The 18,433-nt window shown below is 35.7% G+C and overlaps 2 protein-coding genes, 1 long non-coding RNA gene and 1 pseudogene across 5 annotated transcripts; 3 read left to right on the top strand and 1 right to left on the bottom strand.

Moving 5' to 3' along the window:
- Positions 1 to 143: 143 nt before the first annotated feature.
- Positions 144 to 2,020, top strand: LOC104769654 (uncharacterized). 2 transcript variants are annotated; one of them, XR_015593038.1, is made up of 5 exons: positions 144 to 321; positions 402 to 1,249; positions 1,364 to 1,448; positions 1,548 to 1,691; positions 1,806 to 2,020. XR_015593038.1 is itself a non-coding variant. In XM_087505289.1 (4 exons), exons 2-4 carry the CDS (start codon positions 1,203 to 1,205, stop codon positions 1,843 to 1,845), a joined length of 231 nt encoding a protein of 76 aa, XP_087361415.1. In that variant the 5' UTR covers positions 144 to 321; positions 402 to 1,202; the 3' UTR covers positions 1,846 to 2,020. The 2 variants fall into 2 exon arrangements, 1 of the variants encoding a protein (XP_087361415.1); XM_087505289.1 differs by lacking the exon at positions 1,364 to 1,448.
- A 2,538-nt stretch (positions 2,021 to 4,558) lies between these two features.
- Positions 4,559 to 6,635, top strand: LOC147918497 (uncharacterized). The gene is made up of 4 exons (XR_015593039.1): positions 4,559 to 5,000; positions 5,340 to 5,698; positions 6,013 to 6,100; positions 6,202 to 6,635. It is a non-coding gene; the product is annotated as an uncharacterized LOC147918497 (long non-coding RNA).
- Positions 6,636 to 7,783: 1,148 nt separating this feature from the next.
- Positions 7,784 to 8,710, top strand: LOC147918496 (uncharacterized; annotated as a pseudogene). Its single transcript, XR_015592235.1, has 3 exons — positions 7,784 to 7,892; positions 8,007 to 8,205; positions 8,382 to 8,710. The product of XR_015592235.1 is annotated as an uncharacterized LOC147918496 (transcript).
- A 1,925-nt stretch (positions 8,711 to 10,635) lies between these two features.
- On the bottom strand, positions 10,636 to 15,806 carry LOC104769657 (uncharacterized). Its single transcript, XM_010493922.3, has 4 exons — positions 15,151 to 15,806; positions 12,726 to 13,001; positions 12,488 to 12,625; positions 10,636 to 12,392 (listed from the first exon to the last, which is right to left on the bottom strand). Exons 1-4 carry the CDS (start codon positions 15,448 to 15,450, stop codon positions 10,848 to 10,850), a joined length of 2,259 nt encoding a protein of 752 aa, XP_010492224.1. The 5' UTR covers positions 15,451 to 15,806; the 3' UTR covers positions 10,636 to 10,847.
- Positions 15,807 to 18,433: the final 2,627 nt, after the last annotated feature.

Genomic DNA, 18,433 nt, shown 5'->3' with positions numbered 1-18,433 from the left:
ACGTTTTATCAAAGCTTTAACCAACTGATCCCTCAGAATTATTCGTAACAATGGGGAACTTTTATGTTTATAACTATGTCTACGCGCGAGAATCACCACTTCTTCCTCTTCCTTTCTTTCTTGACATCGTCAATGGCTGATTCGTTGATTGTTTCCGTTCATCGTGGTTTCCCAAGATTTGATTTTTTAATTTTTTGATTCTTTGGAACTTTGGAGGTTCTCTGTTTCTGTTTCCCAAGATTAGAGATCATCATAATCACTAGGGTTTCTGTTTTCCAGTCAAATTTGAATGAGGATGCCAAAATTATCAAAACTAGAGAGGTTAGAAAAAATTGACATGTTCGTCTTTCTTAGCAAGCAGAGATCGGTTCAGATACTAATACAATCGGGCTCACTTCTAGGGTTTGAACTATGCCGGAGCAGCCATAAACATTGCCAAGAAAGAAAGGAAGAGGAGGGAAGAGGAGGAAGAAGGAGGGAGATTGGTACAAAGCTTTGTTTAAAACTTTAACAGTTCAGAGTTCGATTCTAGGTAGTTAGTCATCTGAGTCAGCTCTTGACTAATATTTGTTGATGCTTAGACTAGGACTCTGAATGCTTCAACGTGGCCATTCATGGCCGCTAGCATTGCAGCCGAAAAACCTTCCTCGTCTTGATAGTCTAGGAAGATGTCTTTTGCTTTTACAAGAGATTTCAGCGCCTCGGGATCTCCTGCTTTAGCCACGTATAGCAAAGGCGAGAATACTGAAGCGTTGCTTGAATATGGAACCACACTGAACCGGATCAGTTCAAGAAGTACTCTTTCTAATCCCAGAGACCACTTGTTTGACGACCGAAACAACAGAATGACCAATCTTGTTCACTAAAACGAAGCACCAGCAAGGGAGAGCACTTTTACGCACTCTGAATGTTTGTGTTTTGTAGAGATCAGCAGGGCTGTGTTCCCAGCATCATTCTTCGAGTTTATATCGCAGCCAAAGCTGACTAGCTGTTGTATGATCTCCACTGATCCATCACGTGCAACAATATGAATCGGTCGGAATCCAACGCCTCGTGAAGTTTTGATAGAGGTTTCGGGATCGGCGCCGCTGTTGAGGAGGACTCTGACTGCTCCCTGGTTGACGCAGAGGACAGCATGATGGAGAAGTGTCCAACCGTTGTGAGGAGCGTCTGGAGACTGAACTTTGAGCAACAAACGCATAATGCCGCCACTGGTTTCAAAGTACTCTACAGCACACCAGGTCAAAGGGTAAGGCTCAGCCACTCCAGCTCCAATCCTGAACTCTTTTCCAGTGTTAGTGTCCCATGACTTGTGATGGGTTCTGGATTGTGAATTCGATTTTGTGGGTCTGTTGTCATGTAGCTAGCGAGAGAGCTCTTGGTGTACTATATTATCAAGCTCTGATTTTTCTCGATTTGTTTGTGTTTTGGATATGAATGCAATTAAGGTTAGTGTGACTAATTTCAGATGTTGATGGATAGGCTAAAGTTATTGTGCAATACACTTGATGCTTCAGAGGCGCTAATGTGTTTTGATGCTTTGATAGGAAGAAGAGGTTGTCTGAGCTAAGAGAAGCTGCTAAATTTAGAAGATATGGGACTGTGATTCCCATCTCTGGATCTGATTTCGTACGTGAGGTTGCACAAGCCTCTGCTGAAGATTGGGTTGTTGTATGTCTATACAAAGATAGGTATGTTTTGATGTATTTGTGAATGCTGTTTCCTATTGACCAACCAGTCTAGTTGCATGCTTGAGAGACAATTAAGTCATGTTTGTTTCTTGTTGTTCTTTGATGGTGTTGCAGAGTGTGGTTTGCTATTGGGTTGTCTAGAAGAATTGGCTAGCAGATGTGTCCAGATGTGTTACATGGATTCAGACCACACTCTGCAACACTATCAAAGAGACAGGTACGCTTTTTAAAAAAATATTCATGTCCTGATCACTTGTCGAATTCCAGTACTGGATGTAAGACTCCATGTAAAAGCCAACATTTGAAATAGTCTATCCATTGAATTAACATCTACTCCGCACTGTAATGAAGCAATAACATAGAGATGTCTTCTGTTAGATGCTATAGAAAAATTCTGTTTTATGCTTCATAAAATTTCTTTAGAGCCTAAAAACATCAAATTGGCAATTTCACCTGCAACCAAAAGACCTCAATAATACAAAGAAAACTTCTTCAAGTTCACTCATTGGATAAGTATTCTCCAAAACCATATTCAAGTAACCTTTCTTTTTCAGAAAAATCTGATTTTCTAATCCACAAGTATATCAGTAGATTTCAAGTTAATCAATAGAGTTTGAAGTATTCATTCTTTAGTAGGACTTATTGGGTGCCTTTGATTATTCGCTAATGTATTTCAAAGTTGTAGGTACACCTTTTTTTGGTATTGTGACCAACCATCTTCTACTGGTATTAACGTACAATGAGAACTTTGATGTTAAACTGTTAAACTATTTTCTATATTACATGTTATACTATTTACTTTGTATTAGTCTCTTTAACTTAACTAATTCAATATAATAATACATATGTGATAACCATTATCAACATATATATATAGCTTCCTAAAGTTTCCACAAAATATGATGTCGTAGGCGAGAGTTTCTTATTTCATAACGTAGGCATGGCTCTGGAAGCCACTTACTACAACATAACTATAAAAGAGAAATTAAGTGGCCACTTTCGAAACTCAAATTATGAGAAATGCTACTTTCTATATTGGCTTTTCAAAGCTGACACTTTCCAATTTGATGACACAGATGAAAAGATAAATTTATTTTCTGAATAAAAAAATAATAAACAGTTAATGAACAAGTTTTTTACTAGTCCATTAATATGTATATCGGATCCCTGGTAAAATGTCTACTAAATCTGGTGCATCAAGTAATACATAGTTTGATATTTAACATTTGTGTCATTTTCTAGTCGATCAATTGTGGCTTCCAACTAATTAAAAATCTTTAAGTTAGACAATAAGTTAAAAAAAAACCTTTATAAATTATAAATAAAAAATTTGGAACTACACAACGGCCATATTCCACCACGTGAATGGTCATCCATAGACGAGTCGTTGTCGCCTTAGTTAAGGGACGAATCCAACGGCCGATCTTACCCTAGCACACGTGGTAGTATCGACGAAATCGTTTTAATTATCAACGACTTCACGAAGAAGTTTCCATTTACTCTCTATTCACTTTTTCATCATCTTCTTCTCCGATCGTCTCTCTCTTGTTCTTCGTAAAACAGTTATCCGATTAAAAGAAAAAGTAACAATGGTGAACGAAAAGAAAAAAGGTGATTCAGGTAATTGATCGCTTGGTTTTTGAAATACGATGGAGGTAAAGGTCTTGGTGTTCAATCGCAAGGAGATAGGGAACCTATTCGAGTTCACATTGAATGAAGTTCAATTTTTTTTTTTGCCTAAATTTAAAAGTTGATGTATTTAATTGCATATTATTTAACTTGAGTAGTCTAATTTCTATTATTCAACTAATAATGACTAATTGTTGAATGAATTATTTAAACTTCCAAAATCAAAGTAATCCTATACTCTTCAAAAAGTTAAATAAAAAATATAGCAAATATTATGTTTTAAAGATAAATTCACATAAACACATTATTGAATTGGGTATATGTCAATAAAAATGTAATTATGGAATTTTGATAACATGTATATTAATTTTGTTTGTTAATAGGCAAATAAAATTTAGCACAATGGTTCTCATAGTATTTTACAAAAAGAAATATTATTTTTAATTATTTTTTTGTCTTCAAAAGATGTAAAAGAGTAATACATCAAAAAATTTAACAAATCACCTCTTAAATAATAGAGAAGATATACAAATGTATTTTTTATTACATACATAGTAGATTATACATTTTCCATAAAATAATATTCACATCATGAATTATATTCATGAAATTTTCTGAAACTTAAAATATCTCCAACTCAATTGATGTAAACAAGTAATATTATTTTTTAATTCTAACCAAAAATATTATTGTAAAGGATATTTGGTGTACATGTACAAATGACATTAAACTATATAATAGTCAACTTAAGCTTGATTTTACATTATAAATGTTATAGTAAAGAGTGTTAAAGTAATATGAACAAAAAAAATCAAAATGCATTTTTATACGTACATATAATTCGAATTAAAGTCTTTTTATCTTGCTGAACACAAAAAAAAAATTATTAAATTATCTAATTATGGTTTAATACATGAACTTCTAACTTTAGGTCACAAAAAAATTAAAATGTACAAATTTTACAATTGAAGGTGGAATCCATGTGATGGTTATATTTTTATTTTGTCAACATGCATTGTATAAGTTCAATGTCAATGGAAGTATGTAAGCAAATATCTTAGGTAAAAATGGGAAAAAATAAATTAAAAATGGTTAATATGCTAATTAATATATCTTAGTTAAGAAATTGTTGGGTTGTATCTTACATCCACGTGTTTACATGTGAATGGGTAGCGGTTACAGCCACGTGTTTACATGTGAATGGGTAGCGTTTTTGAGTAAAAGGCCAAAAAAAACTTGCGCCTTTTTTTTTTTTCTTTCTTCTTCTTCACTCTCTCTCTCTCTCTCTCTCGATGTTTCGGAAGCGATCTCGATCTATCTCGTTTGATTTTAGAGGAGAATCGAGAAGGAACTCTGTCTAATCCGCTGGTCATCATCTGCAATCGGAGTTTGGTTGGATAATATAGCTTTTGTTGCGATCGGTGTCGCTGTTCTGATTCTTAGCCGTGACGAGAGACCTAACGTGCCGTTGAGAGTTTGGGTTGTTGGTTATGGGGTTTCAGTGTGGTTTGCATATGGCTTGTGTTTGTGTTGAGTATAGGCGGAGGAGACGGCGGCGTGGGAGAGAGGTTTGCGTCACCGCTCTTCTTCTTCGGATGAGGATGGTGGTCTTGGGTTTACGAATTCGTCGCAGGAGTATGTTTCGTTAGCTCAATTGGAGGATAGAGGAAGTACTACTAGGTATTGATTTTGGTTTTAGCAGATTTGGATTAGATTTGTGCTTTGTTTGATCTGGAATCAGAACTTAAAGTTTGCATATTGTTTTAGTTTGCATACTTAAAGGGATCTTCTTCTCAGATTTTGACATTGGCTTTGTACCTTCTTTTGAGATCTTAACATCTAGACTCTTTAAGTATCAAACTAGCTTCACGAAATCACTTTAGTTCTCATACGGACAATTTGAAAAAGATGATGAAGCCTTAGTAAATCAAAATCTTGAGTGTAAATGAAAATGTAATTTTTTAATCTCTTTTTCCGTTGTATATGTTCTTCTTAATTTTGATGATTAATATGTCTCAGTCTCCTGTTGAGCCGCTATCTGGTGGTGGTGTTGCGGCTACTCAACAAACAAAATGATGATAGCAACTTAGGAAAAGAAAATGTTAGAAACTTGGGAACTGATCAGCCTGAGAATTTGGATGGTGATGGTAATGTTGGGGATGGCTTTAATGGTAATGATGGTAAATTGGTAATGTTTGGGATGGCTTTAACAATGGTGGAGGAGGAGAAGGTGATGATGGCGAAGACTACGAAGAAAAAGAGTTTGGACCTCTTTAGAAATTTGAAGAGGTCGAGACTGAAGCTCGAGGAGCTACTCTTCCATCTGATATGTTGGAAGCTGCTATGACCTATGGGATCCGGAAAGTGCTTCTCCTTAGGTACTTGGATTTGCAGTTCTTCTGGATGTTATAGTTATAGAGAAGAGTTATGAGTTTATAATTTCAAATTGGAAGAAGCTGGACATGAGATTTGTTCTCTGTATTTTATACATTTTGAATTGTAGAATCTAAGTTTTTTTATAGGTTAATGTTAGTTGATGCTGTATATGTATCATGTGAATCCATGTAACTTTTCGTGTGACCTTTTACATACTGATCAAGAACATGGTTGCAATTTCAAACTCTCTTCTCTTATACTAATATAGATATGTTCTGTAAATGTGGATTTTACTTAAGATTTGGTGTTTTTCCAGGATGGAGTTTGGTTGCCTATGTTGTTGTTACTTGGGAGATTTATAACGAAGCAAAGACGAGTCCTTGGATTTGGACATTATAACTCAGGTTTCAGTTTCAAACACATGTCTTACCACCAGTTTATGTTTCTGTGTTCTTTTATAACTGTAGATTTTACTTCAGATTTTGTGTTTTTTTTTTCTTTGCAGCTATAATGGTGGACTTGACATAGCAGCAGGTGAGTTATAACTCTGTAGCTATCTCTCTGCACATAATATCTTTCTATGTCACTGCATGTGATCATGTAGTTTTCAGCTTTTATTTATTTATGTCTCAAGCTATATATCTAAATGCTTACTTTAACTTAATATTTGAATTTGATGTATGCAATAGTAAAAGTGTCTGCTTGAAAGAATGGTTTGTTTTTACCTTCTTAATAATATTTGTTTATTTCGTTTAAATGGTGGCAATACATGACCTGAAGTTGCAGCTGCATGAGTTAATTCTGGAACAGCAAGCAGCTTAGCGTAGACGAGACCCCCTTCATATAAAAAGTTTTAAAAATGAACTTGTCAATTATTTGTTGTGATGGTTGATATTGTTCTTAAATGCTACTTACAATGAATATTTTGTTGCTTTTCTAGTTCCCACTTTCCTCATAAGATATTCCCAAATTTCAGGTGTTTCATAAGATTTTTTTTCTTACTTCACGAGGCAAGGCTTATAACTTATTCCTTGGATTATAGAATACTAATTTGTATTCTATACTAATATGTGTTCTTATAACGTATTCTCATAGTTGTCATGTGTCTTATAACTTATTCCTTGGATTCTATGCCTCTAATGTTCTAGGAGGTTGACGAGGAAGGTAAAATTCTCTTCTTCTTTTTCTTCGTTAGGATGTGACTATAGCAACGGTACAATGTGTGATCCTTATTCTTGATTATATTTAGGAAAAGGGTGTTTCTTGTTAAAAATTCAGGGCATTGGTGTGTTGCTTGATGGTCTATTCGGAACAGGCACAGGTTCAATTGTTCAGGACATTGGTGTGTTGCTTTGTGGTTTGTTTTGATCAGGAAAATTCAGAGCTGTGTCATTAGGAATTCACACATATGTCCATGGCCTTCGATGGCCGCAAGCATGAGTGAGTGGAGTGTAGCCGTCTCCATCCGGGATGTCCAGATCGTATCCCTTTCCACTCAAAAGCTCCACCGCTTTGACGTCTCCACGCCGTCCAGCACAGTGTAGAGCATAGAACCCGCCCGCCTTCCATGTTCCTGTTGTCCTTCTCAAGAGCAAACTCGAGCATCACCTTCTCTATCACGTCACGGTTACCGTTCTTCTCAGACAGAGAGACTACTGTGTCGCCAGAGTTGTTGTATAGCTTCAACGGGCCATTCATGGCCGCTAGCATTGCAGCCGAAAAGCCTTCCTCGTCTTGATAGTCCAAGAAGATGTCTTTTGCTTTTACAAGAGATTTAAGCGCCTCGGCATCTCCTGCTTTAGCCACGTATAGCAAAGGCGAGAATACTGAAGCGTTGCTTGAATGTGGAACCACACCGAACCGTATCAGTTCAAGAAGTACTCGTTCTAATCCGAGAGACCACTTGTTTGACTCAGCGACCGAAACAACAGAATGACCAATCTTGTTCACTAAACCGATCCAGGACGTGCAGCAATATGAATCGGTCGGAGTCCAACGCCTCGTGAAGTTTTGATAGAGGTTTCTGGATCGGCGCCGCAGTTGAGGAGGACTCTGACTGCTCCCTGGTTGCCGCAGAGGACAGCATGATGGAAAAGTGTCCGACCGTTGTGAGGAGCGTCTGGAGACTGAACTTTGAGCAACAAACGCAAATTGCCGCCACTGGTTTCCTATTGTTGTATGTCTATACAAAGATAGGTATGTTTTGATGTATTTGTGAATGCTGTTTCCTATTGACCAACCAGTCTAGTTGCATGCTTGAGAGACAATTAAGTCATGTTTGTTTCTTGTTGTTCTTTGATGGTGTTGCAGAGTGTGGTTTGCTATTGGGTTGTCTAGAAGAATTGGCTAGCAGATACCCAGCAACAAAGTTTCGTTAAGATAATATCTACTGATTGTATTCCGAACTACCCTGATTGTAATCTTCCTACCTTGCTTGTGTACCACCATGGTGCCGTTAAAGGAACTCATGTAGGCTTGAAGAGCTTTGGCCGTAGGTGCACCCCAGAGAGTAAGTTTGAAGTCTTCTTATTCTGATACAGTCTGTGCCCATTTTGTGTTTCATTATTATGTCATTTTTCATCTCTAGCCTCTGTATGATCTACCACATTTGCGATTGTATCATACTTTGAGCAGAATGGTTGTAGGCTCATGTCTGAACGTACTTGCAACTGGTTGGTTTTTCAGGTGTAGCCTTACTACTGTGTCAATCAGAGCCGGTTCTTAATGATGGCAAAGGAGGAGACGATGACTCCTCCAGGGAAGCTGTGATGGCTGGAGTTCGGAAACAGTTCATAGAACAAGTGGTGAGAGACCATGAGAATAAGGATAACGATGATGGTGGTTACAGTAGCGATTAGAACATCAAAGCTTCTCTATTTGTCTCTGTTGTTATTGCTTGTTGAGTTGGTGACTGACTGATAAACAAAATGTGTTGACCTCATGTGTGTTGTAATGCTTTTTTAAAACGTCTTGTTCTTTTAAAAGAGACAAGTACCTCATGTTTTTTTTTTTAATATCCATGTCCTGATCACTTGTTGAATTCCAATACTGGATCTAAGACTCTGAATCCATGTAAAAGCCAACATTTGAAATAGTCTATCCATTGAATTAGCATCTATTCTGCATTGTAATGAAGCAATAACATAGAGATGTCTTCTGTTAGATGCTATTGAACAACTTCTGTTAGGTCTATTTCTTTATTGATGGATCATGATTCATGAGGCCATATAAAGACAAAAGTTATATTGAAAGTAACATGTACACATGTAGTTCAGTCCTAAATTAAAAAATCTTTAGATTGAAATTCATATAATTTTATAAGAAAACTAATTTTGTTTGTCACTTCAATAATAATATGAATTTGAATTATTATGTGTGACTGTTGAGTTTATATCAACAAACAACCAAATCATGTGTAAGTTTAAATTTTGATTGGACCACTTGTATTCTTTTTCTTTTAACTCAAAAAAAATTAACTTATTTATTTCTAATTAAATCACATAAAAATTCTTGTATAATTCTACATTTAACTCAAATGTAACTCCTACCCAATAATTCTACATTCATTCCTCCCACTAATTTATATATCTTTCAAGACAAAATGTTTTTGGTTAAATATTAATATATATAGCTTTAAACATTGAAATGAGGATTATTTTATAGATAATATTTTTATATGTAGTTACTAAATCTTTTGATCATTTTATTTGATTTAATTTTACTATTCTACAGTCTTATGTTTGCAATGAAATTAAGAAAAACTCTTTAAATCAATTATTAACCTCTATAAAACATGATAAAGATAGATTCACTTATATTAGGAAAATGTTTAAATTTCTATATTATTATTTATATTAATACAGCTTATCAATTTTGTAATAATTATGTGTAGTATTTGTTAATTTTTGTTATATAGAACATTTTGTATAATAAATAACCATACCAAAAATGTTGACAAAAGTGTAGGGTTTAAATTGCACATCATTATTATAAGAAATTTTGAGATTCATATTTTAGTATATATAAAAAAATCTTTCTTTGATTGTGTTATTGTTAATAGAAAAAATGAACAATATTTTATTTAAAGAAAATTTCATAAATATAATAAAAACCATTATGCAACCACGCATTGTCTGAGCTAATACCTAGTAAAAATAAAAATAAAAATGCGTTTTAACTATCAACGGTCATAATCCTCCTGCCACGCGTACGGTCGTCAGTAAACGAGCTGTTGTCGTCGTAGTTAAGGGGGTAAAGAGCTGGGTGTTCAATGCAAGAGATTACGGAACCTCTTTTGGTTCAGATGAGAGAAAAATACGCTGGTTTGGGATCCATTTTAATACAATTTAAATATTTTATATTAAACACAATATATACATCACATTAAATCTATAGCCTAGTTAGAAATTAAGATTAATAATAATATTAAAAATTAAAAAATATAACTAGTAATAAATAATCAACTTTATTTAAGATATTTTTGATATGTCGTTATTTCATAAGTAAAATATTTTTGATATGTCGTTATTTCTTACATACTAATTTTAATTCATGTCGGAACTAATTTTAAATGGGCAAATTTATAAAATAAAACATAAATAAAGATATACAAACATCCTCATCATGTCCTATCAACTTTATTATATATTTCAAATTTGTTTTATATATGCATGTATGCACTGGAAAACTACATGTGATAAAATTTATTTATAAAATCAAATATTAATAAAAATTTACTAATATTTTTTAGGTTGAAAATTCATTCCTACAAAATCATTACATTTTTTTTTTAATGTTTTCACTTATAAATAAAGACACTACATTGCAATGATAAATACAATTTTATCCAATGAAATTAATGTTAAATAGCTTATATTTTTATTTTGAACTTCGACATGCATTGTATAATAGTCTCTGCTCTGGCCAGAGTAATAACCAATTTGGAGAATCTCAAATCAACTAGATTCCATTCATAAGCAACTTGAGCTACTACAAAAATATACTGCAGATATCAGACCTATAATTTGAACAAATCTTCTTAAGCCAACCCAACAACTATAAACACCCTCAGCCCCAACCCATCAGAAGAAGCATGCTACCTTCAAAATGAAGCTCCCTTTCTCAAAACTTATTTATATACAAAACAACAGTCTAATTCTGAATATGACTTATCCCACAAATAGTCTCTCTGGTCACAAGTCTTATTCCCCTCACCCACATCTGTGCACACACCAATCCACCTTCACACACAAAATGAACCTCCTTGTTTTCTGTAGTCACTATTCGGAACATCCCTTCTTCTTCCTCCCCTGCATCGCTTTTCCCCTTACGATTCTTCCTAAACCGCTGGCTCATCCCGATCTCTACTTCCTTGCAAACCACGTTCCTCTTTCGCGACTTTCCCCAACTTAGTATTCCACTTGATTCCAACATTCTCAATTCCTTGCCATGCTTCTTCCCTTTCCCTCCCTTGGTGTGTTTCATCACACTGCTTCCTTCTATCACAAACCTTCGAGACAACTCGTTACGTATCACCTTCTCCGCATCACCAGTCGCGAGGTCCATTAGCATTTCCCCTCTCTTGTTCCTAGCATGGCAGTTTGCACCACGGGCCATTAGGAATTCACACATATGTCCATGGCCTTCTGTGGCCGCAAGCATGAGTGGAGTGTAGCCATCTCCATCCGGGATGTCCAGATCGTATCCCTTTCCACTCAAAAGCTCCACCGCCTTGACGTCTCCACGCCGTGCAGCACAGTGTAGAGCATAGAACCCGCCTGCCATGTTCCTGTTGTCCTTCTCAAGAGCAAACTCGAGCATCACCTTCTCTATCACGTCACGGTTACCGTTCTTCTCAGACAGAGAGACTACTGTGTCGCCAGAGTTGTTATATAGCTTCATGTCTGCGCCTGTGTAGACTAGGACTCTGAACGCTTCTACGTGGCCATTCATGGCAGCTAGCATTGCAGCCGAAAAGCCTTCCTCGTCTTGATAGTCCAAGAAGATGTCTTTTGCTTTTACAAGAGATTTAAGCGCCTCGGCATCTCCTGCTTTAGCCACGTATAGCAAAGGCGAGAATACTGAAGCGTTGCTTGAATGTGGAACCACACCGAACCGTATCAGTTCAAGAAGTACTCGTTCTAATCCGAGAGACCACTTGTTTGACTCAGCAACCGAAACAACAGAATGACCAATCTTGTTCACTAAACCGAAATCAGCACCAGCAAGGGCGAGCACCTTTACGCATTCTGAATGTTTGTGTTTTGTAGAGATCAGCAGGGCTGTGTTCCCAGCATCATTCTTCGAGTTTATATCGCAGCCAAAGCTAACTAGCTGTTGTGTGATCTCCACTGATCCATCACGTGCAGCAATATGAATCGGCCGGAGTCCAATGCCTCGTGAAGTTTCGATAGGAGTCTCTGGATCGGCGCCGCAGTTGAGGAGGATTCTGACTGCTCCCTGGTTGCCGCAGAGGACAGCATGATGGAGAAGTGTCCGACCGTTGTGAGGAGCGTCTGGAGACTGAACTTTGAGCAACAAACGCAAAATGTCGCCACTGGTTTCAAAGTATTCTACAGCACACCAGGTCAAAGGGTAAGGCTCAGCCACTCCAGCTCCAATCCTGAACTCTTCTCCAGTGTTAGTGTCCCATGACCATGCTCCAAGCCTAACCATGATATCTGTCTTGATACCAGCCTGTGCATATCATTACAAGAAAAGCTTGGATGTCTTAGAAACATATTCTCTCCTTGCAGGGAACAAATTTTAAATTTTGCAGAGCCAAAACTTACCTGTAGTAAAACGCGGACAGCAGAGACTTGCCTATTGACAATGGCAGCGACAAGAGCTGTACAGTCAACATTTGTGTAAAGAGAAGGTTTTGAAGATTGAAGAAGAAGCCTATCCGTTGAATTAGCATCTACTCCGCACTGTAATGAAGCAATAAGATGGAGATGTCTTCTGTTATATGCTATTGAACAACTCTTTAAGTGGTCATATATATGTTAAAACCATAAGATGAAAACTTACTTTGAGCAAGGTTCCTACGACGTCCACAAAACCTCTGCAACAAGCAGTGGCTAGAGCATGCACAGCGACTTGTGGACGAATAAGATCAGTTCCCATGAGCAGCTCAGCGAACCTCGAGCGTCCGTGACAGCTAGCACCTAGTAGGGCTTCCTCACAAGCAGGCTGAGAAGCACCGGCTTTGAGTAGAATCTCAAATACATCGAAATGACCTTCCCTTACAGCTACAGTTGTTGCAAATCCCCTGAAGAGCTTCTGGTTCACATCAGCTCCAATGTTCTGTGAGATGAAATTACAGTAAAAAGGTCAGATCACTGTTAAGATTATTAAATATACTGCAAGTTGCTAATGACTCCACGTGGGGTGAATACAGAAACCAGAAGAAGACAAATAAAAAAGGCTGTGTATAATAGTTAAGTTCTACAATAATGGGAACTAAATAATTGAAATGGATCTACATGAACATGAGGGAACAACCCTGACACACAGGAGCATGGCTTGATCTCAGACATCTGATGATGACTTAAAAAGAAAGAAGGAAGTATACGAATATAGTATCCGTCTACACTAGATGCAGCCAATGACAAATGACAACACCTAATGGAGGGGCCTCAGGTTCTGTTTCACAAACAAGCTACATGGATGTGATTGTATATATCAACACTTTCTTGTCGTACTAAAAGTCATAAGTTACTTTCAGGAAAACAAGAGAATCAAATCAAAATCACTCAATTATCACTGCAAACTAAATAGTGAACTTTTGGAAACTCTTGTGTCTCAAAATATCCATCATTGAAGAGCAATTCAGATCCAAAAATTATACTGGCGTATTTCAGCAACAGAGTAAAAAATAAATCTGTGACTTCAAGATAAAATTAATTGTTTATAATCACGTTTTTGGCATCTTGGAAGATTCCTAATACCCCAACCAGTGAGATTGAAGCTAGTCAACAGGTTATGAATATTTTTAAAAGGGAATTTAGTTTAATTTACCACATTTTCCACAAAACTTTCCAAATGTACCACAATTGATATTCCTTTTCAGATCTACCACAAATGTGAGGCAGAATGACGTTTTTGCCCTTCTGCTAATATGACAAGTCTTGTAGACAATTTGAGGAGTACAAACTTGTCCACTAACTTAAATTACTTGTCTAGAACATAAATAAATAAATGACTAGTTGTCTCTCCTTTGTGCAAGTTTGAAACTGGTCCACCGGGTTAATAAAAATGTTGTTTACTAGAATTTTTGTGAATAATCTAATGCATGACAAATTTAATAAAGGACAAGTGGACATTGTGGACAAGTTATGAAACTAGTACTATACAAACCATGAAACTTAGTATCTAAAAGTCTAATTAAGTATAACTTGTCCACAAACAACAAAAACCAACTTGTCTACAAAAAAAAAAAGAGATTTGGTCCACAGGAACTGGTTCACCAGATCTGATCCATCTACAACCAAATTGTATGGTCCACATTGTAAACATGGCTGGATTGTGGACGACGTCTTTCATAGAGGTATCACTGGGTCTGGTCCATCAAAACATGTCCACAACGACACCACAACCACACCAGGGGTACAATGGTCATTTTGTCATGAACAATGTGGTACATTGAAAAAAGAGTTTTGAATGTGGTACATTGGAAAAGTTTGAGTTTTGAATATGGTATAATTGTTAAATATCTCTTTTTAAAAACTAGCACGGAATCCGATCCACATTTTTAAACAAGAATAAAAAAAATATTACTAGTAAAGCTAAGTATAGACAAGTAAGAGTAATATTCAAACAGAGTACTTGTGTTCTGCTTTAACCTGTTGGAAATAAAGTACTTGAGTTCTGTTTTAGAGATTTAACAAAGTTTAATTGATGAGAATTGAGAAAGATCAAACTATCATGAAATCAAAATGAGATTAATGGAACCAGTTTTCAAGTCAAAAACAGAGAGAATAAAATAAATAAATCAGTGTCCGAAATTTGAATTTCGAAAAAGGAGGAATACAAGTAAAGTAAGCTTCAGACATAACATATATTTTTGGGTCTTTTAATTCAAGAGACATAAAAAGTACCACGAACGAATCACACCACTAATATAAAAAAAAAAAAAAAAAAAAAAAGGAAATCACGAGGAAATCAATTATCCAACGATTGCGTCAATGAAACGTAACAATAGTTTCAAACACACAAAGGTAAGTAAATAAATCAAAACAAATAAATGAAAAAAATTATTTCAAATCAAAACAAGCATGATTAGCGTTAATTCAAAAAAAACAAGCATGATTTAAACCGATTGATTAACTAAATAACAACGAAATTAATATAATTAATGACTGATAAATCCGCGTTAGGAAAAAAAAAATGATTGCAGATTGTGTTTTATCAGTTTCAAAATCTAAAAAAGCTAGAAACGTTAAGAATAACTTACCAGTAACTTCTTGACGAGAGCTACGTTTCCGAAATTAACGGCGAGGAACAACGCCGTTACATCAGTTTTGAACTCTTCGTACTCGACTCTGACTTCACTGGGAGACTCATCACGGAGCAAGACTTCGCTCCTCCTCGTTTTTAAGCTGACAGCGCCGACGAAGTTAACGTCGAGGAGTGGATCAGAGACACAATCCGACGCCGTTTTGAAATCTCCGTCGAGGATAGCGTCTAGAAGCCGCTGCGATACCTCTGCTTCGTAATCTACGGGAACGACTTGTTTGCCGGAGAAAACCGTCATCGTCGGAGTTTAACTATATGATCCTTACGCCGCCGTAGTAAGTCGTTGACCGAAGTCCCAGGATTTGGGTTTTTGTCTCTTTGCAGACGCGAAGCTCGAGGAGAGAGAGAGAGAGGATAGAGAGGATAGAGAGAGAACTTGAAAAGAAGTGAGCGCCAGGGATGGGAAGAAGAAGACGAGTGTGAGAATTTATTGAAAACGCAATTTTACAGTTTCAACCACGGTTATAAAAAAATGAAGAATGGTTAAAATAGGTAAATTTATTAATGAGAATAGTGTATGTGTGGGTCTCGTTTTATAACCGTGATTTTATTATAGTAGTAAACTTTTTTACTATACATAGTGCGCGTTGTGCTGACTGGTCCTGGGTGCAATGGCATATAATAAATAGAAAATAATCTGAATTGTTGATAAATGACAAAAACATTAATTTTGGTAATTAATACCATTTTGTTTGCGTATTAAGTAGAACATAAACGGGAAACATATGTGATTTTTTTAGTAATTTAATAAAAGTTCAAAATCACACATGGTATACCATGATGTTAAGATTGCCAATGCATATTGCTTACCTCGTTTTTAATCATAACTAATTTTTTGGTGCTGATATGTAAAAGAATCATTTGTTGGCCTCTTCGTGTATACAATTGGTGTTTTGGTTGATGACCTGAAATAACCGCCATTAGTTATATATATTAACAACCATAAGTGTAAAAGACGAAATATATAGGAACAAGGCTAATTTTTCTTAAGATAGGGAGTTCTTCTAAACAAAGTTCATGTCAAATTTAGGTATACATTAGTTGGGAAAGAAGACAGAAGTAGAATAAAAATATTGGAGGTAAATGGAAAGGTAGATAAGATTGTTGAGAGATTGTTCGTTTTGCTAATACAGAAACTTATCACTCAGTATGAAGATTATTTATCTTGTTCACTGTCCCATACTCTTTTGCTCACTCCTATAGCTACAACCCTACAACTCTCCCCTGCTCAATTAATCCAGCTATGTCTCTCAAACTACGTTCTTTGGTTATTATTTTATTTTCTTGGACATCAATCTACTATTTTTATATTGTTGGGAAATTGTGAATGACTGAATGGAGATATTTAATTTGGCCATATTGTTTTTGGCATTATGTGATGAATGCATCGCAGTGAGAGTTTATTATATGCGACATACCAAAATAACCAATAGTGAAGGTTTTAAAAACATGCATGCACAGATCTTCACAATTATAACTCTCTGTATTTCTTTGTCGTGGACGATGTAACTCGAGTAGGAATACAGATCATTATCAAAAAAAGTTAAAAACGGTGGGCGATCAAATGGAGGAAGAGAAAGAGCTAGAAGTGATGTAAGTGAGATCTTTGAATGATACAAGAAAGATCAAAGTGTGGTAGAGAGAGTATTTGAGAAGTCGGTGGAAATATATATATGGGATGAGAGAATTACAGATATAAATAGGATAGGACCATAACTTCGTAATCGTACGTACGGGGAACACGAGACTCGTCATGAGGTTGACTCTTCATCAACCATTAACAACTCACATTCGTGGAATACGTCTCTGTAGATATGACTATTTTGGTTAGTTCAACATATAGTCCCATCTAATTATTTCTGAATTGACGTGTAAATTGATTAACTCCGGAAATAATTCAATATTTCTTTTTAAAAAAATAATCCCAAGATTTTAGCCAAGATCTTGAAACAGGACTTTAAAGCATATAGATGGAATGGGGGATAACAATACAAGTAGTAAAATATTGATCGATCAAACAATAATAACAACAATCTAGTATTACAAATTGCACCTCATATTTTCCTATTCATTTCTGCTAACGAAAGAGGGTAGAAATAGAATGGCTTATAGTATAAAACTTGGTTAGAATTAATGTTTTTTTCTGCTTATATTGATCTAACTTTAGGAAGAAAACATTTTCACATCAAAATATATAATATAGTATAGAGTCAGTACATGTTTGCTCGAATGAATTCTAACTTCATGAGTATGAGCCCAAATATATAATTTGGTATGTTAGGTTATTGTTTATTCAATGAAAATGAGTTGACCTGGAAAGAACGTGATATTCATCGAATCCTAGCTAGTTTGGACATTCATGTTGCGGGAAGATCTCGTGATCCAGATTGCGACATGAAATTATATGTTTGATTCCATTTAATATGTGCCTTATAAAGTATTTAATTCAATACTTTTGTTGACAATACATGCCGTCGGTCATATAAATAACGTCTAGTGACGAGTGAAAATATTTGACTCTTTTTTGATAAAACATAAAAGATTTTATTTTCATAAAGGATTTAAAGCATATAGCTTAGTGGTTATTACATAGTTTACATTATAATGGTCGTTCTTATGTCACGATGTGAATTTGAACCCGTTAGAATGCATATTACATATTGATTTTAGTTATTGTCACAAAACAAAACAGTAGTATTAAGGGGATGATGTTATTAGATTTTAATTTATAAAGAATTTTGAAGACTTAAACAAAATCATTAAAAGTGAATAAGTGAAATTCTTTTAAAAATTGCTAGAGAGTATTTTATAGTTTTGTTGATTAGTTTTCTAAAGTCTTGTAAAGTGCTCCAAACAATTTATATATTTTTACCGTTCTTTGATGTATCTCGATTCTCTGGACGTGATCTACTAAACCGTGAGACCGGGCTGTATCTCTTCGGGACCGGGACTGGGACTGCCGGCTCTTTAATTTTTGCAATCTCACTAGGGACCGGGACTGGGATTGTCGGATCCTTACTTTCTGCCATCTCTAGAGCAAGTGCAGTTGCTTTCTCCACTTCATGCTTGAATTTTCCGTCAGGTGGGAGTTTAGGTAGAACTATTAATTTTCTGCCGAGTGAAATCAACCCGCCGCCGCCGCCTTTAGCCATATAAACTTATGTTTCGCTCGAATAAGATATATAACAAAGATTTTTGTCAGGAGATATGCGAGACCGATA

This window comes from Camelina sativa, chromosome 20, assembly GCF_030686135.1.
Source record: "Camelina sativa cultivar CO46 ecotype springtype chromosome 20, ASM3068613v1".
Taxonomy (NCBI): Eukaryota; Viridiplantae; Streptophyta; class Magnoliopsida; order Brassicales; family Brassicaceae; genus Camelina; species Camelina sativa.
Note: the sequence above shows the minus strand (reverse complement) of the source record. Positions and strands in the feature narration are given on the sequence as shown.